Source organism: Petromyzon marinus, chromosome 14, assembly GCF_048934315.1.
Source record: "Petromyzon marinus isolate PM22_M1 ecotype Great Lakes invasive population chromosome 14, UKy_Petmar_22M1.pri1.0, whole genome shotgun sequence".
Classification (NCBI taxonomy): Eukaryota; Metazoa; Chordata; class Hyperoartia; order Petromyzontiformes; family Petromyzontidae; genus Petromyzon; species Petromyzon marinus.
This window is the reverse complement of record NC_133680.1, coordinates 13,441,794-13,456,296: the sequence shown is the minus strand read 5'-3', so window position 1 is coordinate 13,456,296 and position 14,503 is coordinate 13,441,794. Positions and strand designations below refer to the sequence as shown.

General features: G+C 46.0%; 1 protein-coding gene across 3 annotated transcripts in view; it reads right to left on the bottom strand.

The window, feature by feature from the left end:
- LOC116942303 (glutamate receptor-interacting protein 1-like) overlaps window positions 1-14,503 on the bottom strand; it is a 374,480-nt gene that overhangs the window by 182,187 nt on the left and 177,790 nt on the right. For all 3 annotated transcript variants that reach the window (XM_032954032.2, XM_032954031.2, XM_032954033.2), the window contains one exon: window positions 3,762-3,907. In XM_032954032.2, the coding sequence (XP_032809923.2) occupies window positions 3,762-3,907 (146 nt within the window). The remainder of the gene's footprint in view (window positions 1-3,761; window positions 3,908-14,503) is intronic.

Below are 14,503 nucleotides of genomic sequence, written 5' to 3'. Positions count from 1 at the left end.
GGCGACAGCCAGAGTTGTAGAGGAATCCTCCTGTTTCGGTTAAATAGAGGGGATAAATATGATGCCATCACTTGTGAGCCAATCCGCTGTGATGACCAGAGGGGTGGGAGGGGGTTAATGTATTCATATAAATGACAATGGATATCCATTACCGGTTGGGTTATTATTCTTTCATTCATCGCCTAAATTCGAATCCAGAGCAGACAACGACAGAGTCTCAGCTATTCCAAGATGCTCCTGAAACCTCCCCTTTAATCACGACGACTTGAGCACAATCCTTTGAGCCGGGGTTGCCAAAAATCTGGTCACTTTCATTTCAAATAAGGCCCAATCGATGCTATTATCGTGTAACGCCATCAAAGCTTTCGTTCTTCCAATCTTATTAACAATTGCACCCATATTAAATCCATTCATCTTTCTGACACAACGATCTCATCCGATGTGTCATACAATGGTTAAATTCGTATGTTTTTGTAAAAGAAGTGTATTAGAAGATTGGGTTGTTCTTGTGCAACAAAGCCTTCCTCGCCTCTGATGAGTCATTACTGCAGTGCAAAGTAAGCGTTCTGCCAAGACTGGGATACTCCTGCCACTGTTCCTCCTTTCTTTGCCCTGCTGAACTTTGGAACATCCCTCCCTACATCACGAGTTCATCAGTTACAATAATAATGCTCATTCCAGGGAACGTGTTACTGTATGCTCCGGACTGATATATACACTTTTATTCGGCTGTATTTTACAGAAAACTTTAGGGATCTGGAGAATCCATTGTTGTCTAAAATACCTAATTAAATATAGTACAGTATTCTTCACTACTTTTCAGAAGGGGGCCACTTTCGCTGATAACACATAATCAGTATGAGGGCCGCCACACATTTGAAACCATTGGAGTTTGACAACAGCACGATGATGATGGGGGGTCTTTTCAGCATTTGTGATTGTGGGAGGCCGCACGTCAGGGGCCGCACGAAAGGTCACCAGGGGCCGCCAGTGGCCCGCGGTCCTTGCGATGAAGAAGACTGCTCTAGTAGATCAGAATCGTATAACCAGTAGATGACCCTCCGTCAAAATACATTATCCTCAAGAAGATGTGTTTTCATCGAGTTGTTCATAATAATCTTCTAAAAGATGTCTGTCACCATTATAAAAAAAACAGCGCTCTCCAGGAACTTACTTTCTGAAGCATCTCATAAACCGGAAGAATGCGGTAGTCTTTATCTGCAACACTGTCATGAATGCTAATAGTCGCTGGGCATGTTGCATTACGGGCCTTTGCGTCCGGCCGTGTTCAGTAAACATAATAATAAAAAACTTGTGCCTTGGAGTAATTTGCAATCCATGATGCGGAATCCGCACGGAACTTTCACAAGTCTCGAGAGCCTGCACTCAACCTCGGATCTCCTAATATACCCTAAGAGCCCCGCAATATTACAGCAGTGTCGACTCCCAGAGGAAAGATTCAGGCAAACTGTCTCACAACCATGACAATTTAATTCGCAGTGGCTAAGGGGGGCATGGAAACAAGCCCGGGGAGATTTGCCGTGCGCTGCTGCAATGCCATTATTGGCTCCCACATTATTTGTGGATGGGGGTGAGTGGTGGTGCACTGGTTAGCGTACTGCATATAGAGTACACCCGGTGACCTGAGTTTCATTCCGGTCCAAGGTTACCGGTGGCAGGTGGTACTGACCAGTGCTCGGCCCCTCCTCTCTTTCACACAAATCCGCATTGACCAGTGTGGTGAAGTATGGTCAAACAAACAGCAGTGAATTAATAATGGACTGTCAGCTACTATTGATATTAATGAGAATAGGTTTTACCCTTTCTGGCAATAAAACAGGTGCTAAGATGTTCAAACGCCAAATATAAACCTTCTGCAAGGAATCAAGGAATCAAAAAGATCCCATAATATACTATTGCTATGTTTCATGGGTGTCTGCATGCGCCCACACATAACATTACTATTCTTATTTTACCAGGTAAGGCCCACTGAGCTATACAGCTCTTTTTCAGAAGCAACCTGGCCACAAATGATAGCCCAACGAAGTGGCTTATCATGTGGAAATTTGTAGCAGCCAAATACTCTGAATGCGTGATGTTGATTCTAAATGTGAAGGTAAAAACTAGAGGACATGGAGAAAAATCCACTCGACAATGGGGAGAACATGCAAACTCCAAGTATAGAGGCGTCAGGGTCGGGATTGAACCCACGACTTCCTGTATACCAGGCGAGGTAGTTAACATCTCGCTACTGCGGCGAGATGTTAATGTACTAACAGTCAAATAGGCCAAACCCTGCTGATGAGGCTTTATGAAGTGAAAACTGTTCTAAGGCTGTATTGTCAAAAATATATGCTCATGTACAATATTATACTGGAAGGACATTATGATAATTGAAGGCTATTCAGAAATGATCTGTTTCTCTATGTTTACATCAGAATTAAGGATGGCTTTCCCTCTCAGGTGGCACTCCCAAGGCAGGTGTGTAAATTCCACTTTCTTCCAGCTGGGTCAGTCTCTCCATAGGACAACCACTGTCGACTTCCACAAAGTGGTTCCCGTTTTATCAACCCCGTCAGAAAATTGGCCACCGCGATCTTTGAAACCGTGAGTCTGATTTGCTCTACCAGCAGGGTCAACTGGCTGGACATCGCAGACTATAACAAGGCTCCCCAACCCACCCCTTTACACACAGCGACACTCGCACCCACCAGAGGAGCGTGGCATTCCCACCGCTCCCTCAGGGTGCCCCAGCAAAGGTGAGTGCCACCACCCCCCACTGTTCATTAAAGAAAGAGAGACGCTCTGACCTTGACGTACAGGGAAGGAAAAAACCCCACGCTGTGGTCTGACATAACAGGTGTGTGCGTGCTATTGCCTCGTATGAATTACAGCCGAAATCACGTCAATCCGGCAATAATCCAAATATTTTCAAAAATTAAGGACAGGGGAAAGAAACAATGATGAGCCCTGACAATGTGACTGCACAGCACACGGCTCAAGCACACAACGAAGGCCTCGCGTGCGCGACAGCTTCATGGCGACCGCTACGAGGGTTCGGCAAATGTTGAGAGCGAGCAGTCCTCACGCTGTTCTCTGTCCCCACATCTGTGTTCTCTTTTCTCTCAATTTGAAACAAATCATTATCAAGAACAATATGACGGCAAACCGTCGAAAGCGAGCCGGTTACACCGAGGAGCGGCAGAGTCAGGATGTCGAACCGATTGCTTCACCTCGTTCGGTTTTGGTAAACCTCACAATCAAAAGAAGTGGTTGCAGCTCACCCAGCGAGTAATCGGCTTTTACGGGTCTGTTCCAGTTAACCAATGGAAACCAACTCTGTGTGTGCATGTGTATCTCTCTTTGTCTCCATCCCTGTGTCCCAGTGTCTGTCTCTAAATATGTGTGTCTCTGTGCCTGTGTTCCACTGCTTTGTACCCCAGAAGGCACACTTGGACTTTGAGTGAACTACAAGTTACCGTGGTCTTTAATGAGGGACAGTGGCAACCCAGCTGATGATAGGTTAGCACGGTAGGCTATGTGCGGCGCGAAATAAGTTCAACATACATACATTCATGGATGTAAACTGATTAAAACAGGGAACCCAAATCTGGTATCACCATTTTCTTTTCGAAGCATCGTATTTATTTAGGTTGAACTTCTATCACACCGTACGTAGCCAACTCTGCAAATCGGAGGTGTATCACCGGTTACCGATTCCAGTGTTCAGTTCGGCTAACATCTGCGAGAAGGGCACTCACCGGGCGGGGGCAGGGGGTACTCCACCTCGAGCAGGGCGCGCTCCCCGATGCTGCGCAGGAGACTCACGATCTCCTCGTGCCGCAGCCGGGACACGTGGATCCCGTTCACCGAGTGCAGGTAGTCGCCCACGCACAGCTGGTCGCTCCTGGTCGCACAGGGACACAGCGCAACGTTAACAGGCGGCCCTGTACCATAAACAATGATCCCCTCCCCGTATAGCGGCAATGTTTACACAACACATAAGGCACTCATTTTAGGCTAGGTCGACCTAGGGGAGGCCCAGGCCCGGTTTAGATATACGTCACTAGTCTTGGCCGTGAGCGGGAATCGAACTCGGGTCGCCGGGTTCATAGCACGGCTCGCTAACCACTACCCTACCGCTCCCCACAGGCCATTTTTCTCTGGCAGAGTGTGCGGACACAGAGAGTTATGGCCTGTTCTCGGAGCGCTGTACACGTGAAAAGCGTCTTGCATCACATCTCACCTCAACACATTTGAAAGGGCACCCCCAGTGGCAGTTGTCCCTGTGGACATAAAGTGACTCAGCACCTTGCCTGCAATTGGGGATTAGGCTGCCGGAAGGGGCGGGCGGGGGGGGGGGCAATGATTGCCGCGTGAAATCCCAATTTAGTCATTTGTGGTGTAATTTTTCGAATTTAGCAAATGTGGACTCCAGGAACAGTGACCTCCTCTTGCGACTAACAACAAGGGGATCTTCAACGTCCAATGTGAGGCGGACGGTGGCCACGATAATTGCACCGGTAGTAATAACCAGGGCGGCCACTGGATTCGTACCGCGAACCCCTGCAACTACAAGCGGCGAACGCACAGCCGCTGGGCCGCATCACCGCACTGTGATTACCAAGGAAAGGCCCACTGAGCTATGTAGTTCTTTTCAGAAGCGACCTGGCCACAAATGATAGCCCAATGAAGTGGCTTTTTACATGGGAAATTTATAGCATCCAAATACTCTAAACGCGTGTTTATAAATATTTGAGGGAAAACCGGAGGGCCCAAAGAAAAATCCATGCGACCATGGGGAGAAAGACACGCAAACTCCAAATATACAGCAGCAGCAGCAGGCGTAAGGGTCGGGATCGAACCCACGACCTCCTGTATATCAGGCGAGGTCGTTAACATCTCGCCACTAGATCGAGTCCTCAACACTCGTGGAGGAATCAATGAGTTAAGTTCATGGCAACCGTGCCCATGGTAGTAGGAGTAGTAGTCGTAGCGATAGAAGAGCGATAAGCAGGCCACTGACTGCCGGTGAGCGGTGACCGGAGTGAATGACTGAGTGCTGGATCATCAATCAACCTGAAATGCTTTACGTTCAATTCTCTCCAGGCTAGTGTGGCAGGGTACTGTGCACTCCGCCCCAGATACGACAACAACATTTGTAGACAGCCCCACTGATTTATAATGACCCTGTAGCTTCTCAACACTGTGGCCAACGTATGGCTAACTGACCATGTGTTGGACGTGTATACAAGGAGAGTGTTATAATATGTAATTAGCATATTGAGATTGGAGGGAGACGTGAAAATATGTAATTAGAATATTGAGATTGGAGGGAGATGTGTCGAGGCTATGATGTCTATCTGTTATTTTAGTGGGGTGCCTATACATGGATCACCCTGTGGAGTAAATAGTTTTGACAAAGACTTATGACTGTGAAACTCTACATTTACGTGATAAATAGATGCTCCAGTAAAAATGTGCATCCTTGACAAACGATTCGAGTGATCAAGGGGGCGGGTGCTCACATACCTTGATGCCCCTGAGCTAAATGTAAATTCCACATTCCCATGGAAGGCACCAGCGTCTCCAGTAAAGGACAACTGTTGACAATTCACAAAGTGGTACTCATTCTATTGAACTTGGAATAATTGTATTTCCAGTAAATACAAATCCTCTTTTTTATATTATGCATTGGATGGCTTTCATTTGCAGCAGTACAGATAACATGTTATTTACAGGCTTACTAAAACTCATTGGATGCTGAAGACTCAACAGATCCAGCACCAAATATACGGGGTTCAGCTGACTCATAGCAAGCAATTCTTAACCCTTTCTCGTTCCGATGACGTATGTGCAGATCTTCAGAAAAACTGGAATAAAATTACTTTATCGGTACCGAGGCTCCCACAAGGCCATGCGGGAGGGGCGTGTGGCATGGTTTAGCGCCGGCTATCATAGAGTGCGGTCGTGTAGCTACAGTTATCCGCGGTGAGTACAATGTCTTTAAAAACAACGGCGCTACTCCTCTCGAAATAAAATTAACGCTTTACCTCTTGCGTGTTCCCGTATTTAACGGTGAACGCCCTGCAACTTGCAGTCGTCTCGGAATGGGAAAGGGTGAACTAACAGATTATCATCATTATTAAAACGATTCAATAAAATGTTTTTTTACGAATATTAAAACCAGAGAAATTAAATAAAGAAAATGTGGTTGAATTGAAGGAGAAAAAGTAACCACTATATTGGTATAAGGTCTTATTTTAAGAAGTCCCATCACGTGATCTTGAGTAGCCAATCATGAGCTGGCAAGCTTGTTATAAATTCGACCTGAATTCAATTTTGCATTAATTCTTTCCTCCTCCAAAAGGTTCTGGCTGCACACAGACATTTCTAATACCACTTAGCACTTGATACAGCTCTGGGCTGCTGTCACTGCAGATTCACATCACTTTAAAATAACGTTGTTTTTCTGTAGCAACACATCTCCACTCACGGATGCTCGTAAATGATCTGTGTAAAAAGATGGGCCTCAGCACACACGCACGCTACCGAAACGTGCATCTCGCAGATGGAACGTCCACCGTTGCTCAAACATTGCCAAAGCCCGACTGTCAATCCCGTGCCAAAGGCAACGGAAGGCTCGTACGGCGACGTTTTGAATACGCAAGTGCGGCTGTGGGCTCATGGCTGACGCGATCGCCTTCTGCTACCACATAACCAGTAGGCATCGCAACGTGTGTGGGGGGGCTCCTTCCCACCACAAACATCGCATGCACCGGTCCAATTCGTTTTCTGTTTCATGAGGATCCATGCCGCTCGGACGACCGGCAATAATAAACCGTGTGACATTTTCTACGTGGTCTGTCTTTTTAAAAATGTATTTGATTTGTTTGATGAAGTGCCCCTATGACATTAATATACACAAGGACGTCGGCATTTCTTTTGCTGCTTTGCTTATAGTTACGGCTGTCATAGTGACACCCTTAAAAAAGACTCAGTACTGAGATAAATGCACGGAGAACACTGTCCCCTTTAGCAACACGCCATCGTAAAATCGCCAACCCAATGTGAAATGGCACCTCGTATCAAAGTGATGTACTCGCAGTTTTCCACATCTACAACCGTGACCGCTATGTTTAGGTCAAGTCCTCTAATTCAAACAAGCATTGGGTAAATTTTGATTTAAAGCTTTCGTGACTGCAGTAATTCATATTCTTAGTTTTTTCGGTAAAGTCACGTTGAAGGGAAACAACAAAATAATAAAATATATATAAAACAATAAAAAAATTATCACGACGTTTCGACCATAACTCAAACGGTCGTCTTCAGGTGTGTTAGTTTGCATAAATTTATTTTTAAACGGCGCATTTATTTATTTATTAAAAAAAAACGTTAGCGCCACGCGCAACGATTTGACAGTTTATTTAGGACTAGTCCATCTATATTCTGAAAAGAGGAGGGGGGAGACGAAATTTTTATAATGTATGCTGTCTGAAAGCCACTGTAAGCGTGAACAATCAATTAAGACCTGAAATGGTTTATCAAATCTTTCCAATGATTGCTAAGATAGAATCCATCTTCTCGGTTGAAATTGTCTCTGTGCTTGTATATGTGGATAGCCTCATGAACGAATCTCTCATGGAAGCCAGATGGCTTACAAAGAACCTCTGTCTTGGAAAAGTCAATAGCATGTGAGCCTACTGAATTAGAACAATGATCTGCCACGGCCGAGGTGTTGGTCCTACCGTGTTTAAGGTCTGCTTTGTGTTCACGAATGCGGTCCGAGACATGGCGTTTAGTTTCTCCAATGTAACTACTACCACAGAGGCAACTTAGTTTGTAGACACCAATGGGCTCCCCCCTTTCTCCAGTTATAGCTAACATTTTCATGGAGAAATTTGAGACTGGAGAAATTTGAGAGGAATGATATTGTAGTCCTCTCAGCTGACAAAGGCAATGCTACTGTCATCATGGATAAAATCGAATACAACAACAAAATTAAAGAATTACTCGACGATGGTAGTTATACAAAAATAAAAAGAGATCCCACCAACAGCCTCGTCACACAAACCAACAAAATAATTTCTGATTCAACCGCATTAATTGATCAATCTAAACAGTTTTCGTTGAAACCTTCTGCTGCCAGGCCACCAAGATTATACGGCTTACCAAAAATACATAAAGTAGATACACCCTTTCGTCCCATAGTCTCTACTATCGGCTCCCCCACCTACAAACTAGCTCGTTTTTTGTCTGAAATCCTGCGTCCTTTCACTGGAAAGACCACCTCTGCGGTACAAAATTCTACTCACCTGGTATCGACAATCAAGGGTATTTACCTGTCCCCAGACGACCTGCTTGTCAGTTTTGATGTAGTTTCCTTATTCACCAAGGTTCCTGTACCTGACACCATTGCAATCATTGAAGACTTGGTTCATCAAGGACTAAACACTGAGGTACCCCCCCTGGTGAGACACTGTTTAACCAATACATACTTCACTTGGAATGGAACTTTCTACAAACAAACTGAGGGCACCCCAATGGGCTCCCCCCTTTCTCCAGTTATAGCTAACATTTTCATGGAGAAATTTGAGACTGACGCCATCCAGACTGCCACTCTGCGCCCAACCTTATGGAAGAGGTACGTGGATGACACTTTTGTCATCTGGCCACATGGCCGGCCTGCTCTAGACCAATTCTTCGACCACATCAATTCCATACACCCAGCCATCAGATTTACCATGGAAGTCGAAATAGATGGCAAGATACCTTTTTTGGATGTCCTAATTAAAAAGAGACCTGATAGTTCAATGAGCCACTCTGTCTACAGGAAAGCTACCCATACGGATGCTTATCTGAAACTGGATTCCCACCACCATCCATCACAGAAGAATTCTCTCATCAAGACTCTGTGTCATAGAGCCCAATGCATATCCGACCAGGAACACATAAGCAGTGAACTCAAGCACGTACACCCAGCTCTTAGGGCTAATGGTTACTCCGACTATACAATCCGCAAAGCTATCACTCAAACCATGAAGAAGAACCCTCTTGAGGAGCCTTTCAAAACCATCACTTTACCCTACATTGCGGGGATCACAAAAAAGATCTCCAAAATCTTGAATAAACACAAGATCCAGGTCCGTTTCAACACATTACATAAAATCCGTGATCTGGTTCCGTCTGTAAAAGATGTGATTCCGGACATACAATACCCTGGTGTCTACAAACTAAGTTGCCTCTGTGGTAGTAGTTACATTGGAGAAACCAAACGCCATGTCTCGGACCGCATTCGTGAACACAAAGCAGACCTTAAACACGGTAGGACCAACACCTCGGCCGTGGCAGATCATTGTTCTAATTCAGTAGGCTCACATGCCATTGACTTTTCCAAGACAGAGGTTCTTTGTAAGCCATCTGGCTTCCATGAGAGATTCGTTCATGAGGCTATCCACATATACAAGCACAGAGACAATTTCAACCGAGAAGATGGATTCTATCTTAGCAATCATTGGAAAGATTTGATAAACCATTTCAGGTCTTAATTGATTGTTCACGCTTACAGTGGCTTTCAGACAGCATACATTATAAAAATTTCGTCTCCCCCCTCCTCTTTTCAGAATATAGATGGACTAGTCCTAAATAAACTGCCAAATCGTTGCGCGTGGCGCTAACGTTTTTATAAATAAATAAATGCGCCGTTTAAAAATAAATTTATGCAAACCAACACACCTGAAGACGACCGTTTGAGTTATGGTCGAAACGTCGTGAGAATTTTTTATTGTTTTATATATTTTATTATTTTGTTGTTTCCCTTCAACGTGACTTTACCGAAAAAACTAAGAATAAACATTGGGTAGTTCTCATCTCCATACTGTAGGTGGACATTCCCCATTGCTATGACGAGTTACCATTCTTTCCATCAGAAAGCTACTGCTGACTTCCCGTAAAGTGGTATTCAGTGGGATGATGGGATGAGTCGAGGCCTGAATGGGCTTTGTAACCTCTTGATTGTCAGGCAGGCAGGTGCTCCACCATGTAACCACCAAGCTCAAGTTCCCTACACGCAGGATCGGTCAATGGCATGAGGGTTTCGAAAGCTGCAAGGCATCACACACAAGTGCTGTATGTGGCAAAAGCTCGGTACAATTATTTACAATTCGTAGTCAATCCAGCAAAGTTCACATTCTAATAAAGAATATATATATAATTTGCAGCTTGAGGCTTTCCTTCATCCAGTAATTAATCGATCCTGAGTTATGGCATTTAAAACTAAAATCATATTTAAAATTTTAAAATCCACTGCTGGATGAACGCTGACCCACACTGTGTCAGTCATTGAAGTTGTTTTGACCATACTTCACAGCAATGATCAGTGCGGGTTGGTGAAGGGGGGGACCCAGAACCTATTCTAGACTAAACTATTTTTAATTTTACCACTGAGCTATTTAGCTCTTTTTCAGAAGCGACCTGGCCACAAATGATAGCTCAACGAAGTGGCTTATCACGTGGAAATTTACATCAGCCAAATACTCTAAATGCATATTTCTAAATGTGGAGGGAAAAACCGGAGAACCCGGAGAAAATCCACGCCACCATGGGGAGAGAGACACGCAAACTCCAAATATACAGGCGTCAGGGTCGGGATCGAACCCACGTCCTACTGCATACCAGGCGAGGTAGTTAACATCTTGCCACCGTGGCGTACCCGACTCAGATTTCACTCACCAAGTGAATATCAGCCATAGGCGGGAATCAAACTCAGTCGCTTGGGTCCGCATGGCTGTGTGCGCTAACCACTGCGCCACTGCATCCTCCATGCACGAATGTGCTTTCCTTCAGAGCCGGCCACCTTCCTTGCCTCCATGCAATGTGAACTCTCAACCCTGTGACTGCTGGCCGGTCGCGAAGCCTCTCATAACTAACGACGTAGAATAATGGCCTCATTATGCGGATGGCTGCACGGACACTGCACCGAGCAGGTGACCGCCAGTAATCTAAAGTATCCCGAGTTCACTCGTACTCGAGCAGGCGCTGGGAAAGGCGATTGTGCGCTTACAAGCTCAGATGGTCCGACCGAAGAGCGAGAAGAACCGTGATTTTTCTTGAAAATTACGTACCCTAACAAGCGACAACTTTGCATAAAGTCAACAGGGTTTGTCCTAGGCAGTGAACGGCACTGCCATAGTAATGTGAAATTCCCTTGTTGACTCCATAGTACGTACCCTAACAAGCGACAACTTTGCATTAAGTCAACATTTGTGCTGGGCAGTCAATGACACTGCCATAGGAATGTGGAATTTCCACTATTGCTTCTGCGGTAACAACACCTCCCAATTCCCATTTGAGCAGAGACAAAGATCCCCCGTATGACCTTTAACAGACTGTCGGGGCAAGCGCTGTCAGTGAGCACCAATGAAGGCTGGCACGGCACGAGCAGTTGAAGGCCAACTCCCCAGTGCTGATGTTTGCGTACCGCACCGGGTACGCATCGTTAAGGCCGAGTCGACCTAGGGGAGAACCAGGACCGGTTCAAATATTCACCTCTGTTATTGGCCATGAGCGGAAATCCAACTCGTGTCGCCAGGTTCGTAGCGCGGTGCAGTAGCCGCTACGGCACCGCTCACCCACGAGCAGAGACAAACAAGCACCAATACTACCAGTGCCCGCCATTCACCACTAAGTGACGGTGACGTCACCACGGCGCCTGTGCCAGGCCAGGTGCACTTTGAGGCCACGTGAAGTGTCGAAGGCTCGCTGCTGGCAGGTCACGGGACAGACCCAGGTGCCAAGCACACACACACATACGCGAAACACTTTAAACGTAAGACACCAACGGGATACTGATGCAACCCTCTGCAGGAACAACGTACAAGAGAGGCTTCATCACAAAAACCCACAGGATGCAAGTGCACGAAAAAGCGAAAAGGGGGGGTGGGGGGGGGTCCATAGATATAGGATACAATATAGGGGGATGGATAAATGTGTAAGAGGGTGCGTGGGATATGCAGCGTCCATGCTGATGGATCGACCGAGATAGCTCCACACTCCATCCCACCCCCACTCGGAAGCTCCAGGGGCATAAGTACTGATGCATTACAGCGCATCTACAATGATGTCTACACAGAAAACAAGAGCGTTCTCTCCAGGCGCTCTCAGCACGAGAGTCTGTTTCTTTTGTTACGATAACTAAAAGGTGGAGAACCGTCTCGTATATATAATGTGTAAACCAATAAATCACTGACTTCATTGTCTCAGGCAAGACAGAAAACATCCCACCGTCATTAACTTTGCCCCGCAACCGAAAGTCGAATTTATTTTGCATGAGGTGCTGCATTGAGGTGCATTATTTTGTCTCCCTCTGCCTTTGGCACTTGTAATGAATAGGCCGAGTGGATGTGAGTGGCATGGCGGTTCGAAGACCGCTTTCACGCTGCACTACGAACCTGGCGACCCGAGTTTAATTCCTGGAGACAGTTGACATAGGTGATGAGTGCTATCTGAACCAATCGTGGGTCACCCTTTTCAACTGTCCGACGTGGTGAAGTATGGTCAAACAAGCCTCGTCACCGCAAGGCATTGGGAGGCCTTCATCTGCACCTCCGATTACCACGGTTGGCTCCGTACGGTGCGAAAGAAGTTCAACATACATCCATCCAGCGGTGGATTGAAAAAAGGGCTGTGAATTATTTAAAAAAATATTTCTTGTTAGTCAGCCAGAACAATATGAATGACTTACAGCTGGAGGACAGCATTTCCCAACGCGGTGTCTTGAAGCGCGAGAAAATTACTGGGTGTTAAATGCATCACCGGTGCAACCTGCAGCCCATCAATAGGTGCTCAATAAAGTCAAAGTATCTCCTTCATCACGTGAGCAGTGGTCCTTGCTCACGTCTTTTGGAAGTCATATGCCAGTGGTGGAAATTCCACAGTCCCATGGTGGGGGGCTCAACATCTGGTCCTGACGTTGCTTTGCTTTTAGCCACCAGACTCTGCACGTGGCATCCAATTAACACGTTTGTGGACTTCCGGAATGCCCCATTAGTTCTGCCTCTTAATGAAGACGTCCAGTCAATTATACAAAGGCTTAGTAACCATGCGCAGGTTTCGCACATTTGACAGTGGGGTTCTTGTCAGCGTGTAAAATTGCCCAAAACCCCCTTAATAATCTTCAGCAATTACAGTGCGTAAGTGGTCAAAATGAGACAGCATTTCGATTAGCATTGCCGATTGCGATTGCGGGCGTGGGCAGCGTGACGTTTTAATCACAAGCGTGGCGGCCGCGGAGGATAAATTATGGCCCGCCTTAAGCACTGTTCCTAAGTCTACTTCCGATCGATACGCGGGTGCGATACACTCCATTAAAAAGCGGGCCTTCCCCACGTGTCCCCTCCGATGATAGAGAGACCCTAACCCTTGCTGCCTAAAGCCGCTTTAACAAACTTTCCAGGGACTTAAACAAAAAAAAACTTCCACGGCGCGCGCGGCAATATTTATAGGCCACTACAAGTTTCAAGGCCACACACTTTCTTCCCATAATTGAATATCGCATATTTTCAATTCTTAGACACGCCGCATAACGAGCTTCAGGAATTATGGGAAAGGTATCTAGATTTATTTCGGCGGCCCTTTTAATTGCATCCACCAACCTGAGATGAAAGTACATTCTATTTTACTGGATTCAAACTGCATGAAATAGTGCCACAGTAAAATTTGCAATTACATCTGTAAATGAAAGAAGCAGCTAAATTTCTCCCACAGGGCCAATTGATTTTTGCTACTGCCAGACATCTCTCATCCTTTCTCCATCTCACTCGCCCTGTGAGTATCTTTCCCTACCCCCCTCCCACCTCCCACCCCTTCCCCACAACTGCCCCTCTCTCCCTATCACTCTCCCTTTTCCCTTTTAAGTCTGTCACCTCAATATTCCTTCTGGTGTGAGGTTGAGTGAACAGGACATGTTGGCATGTACCATTTAATCACGCGTGGGAGGGGGGAGAGGTATTGTTGCTCACCTCGCAGCCTTTCATTGGAGAGAACTGGGACCGCCGAGTTCAGGACAACCTCACGCCCTTGGCGGCATTATTCTCAGAGATGCCCACGGTAACAGAGTGAATGTGAATTACGCTACCTCTAGGCCAAAGCTCTTCAAGCTCATGACAGCTGTTGAATTAAAGATGCGAATTCACCACCGCTGGCCTTTTCATATCCGCTCCGTGTATTACACACCTAACCGCTGTCAATGAGGGCAGCCATCTGTAATCAGGTCTGCATAAAAGAGTAATATGCACTGAAATTCCACGTGATTTATGCAATGCTTTATTTAAATTAAAAAGTGAAGGTAAAAATATAGCCCGATGTCAATCCGCCGGTGCATGAATATCTCCCCATTTCTGTGTTGGTTATGGGTTTTTTTATGGTTGTCTGAACAGACTGCAACCTCGCTGGTCGGTACAGGTCACCGATACTCACTGCTGCAAAGGCTACCTCTGGAGACCAC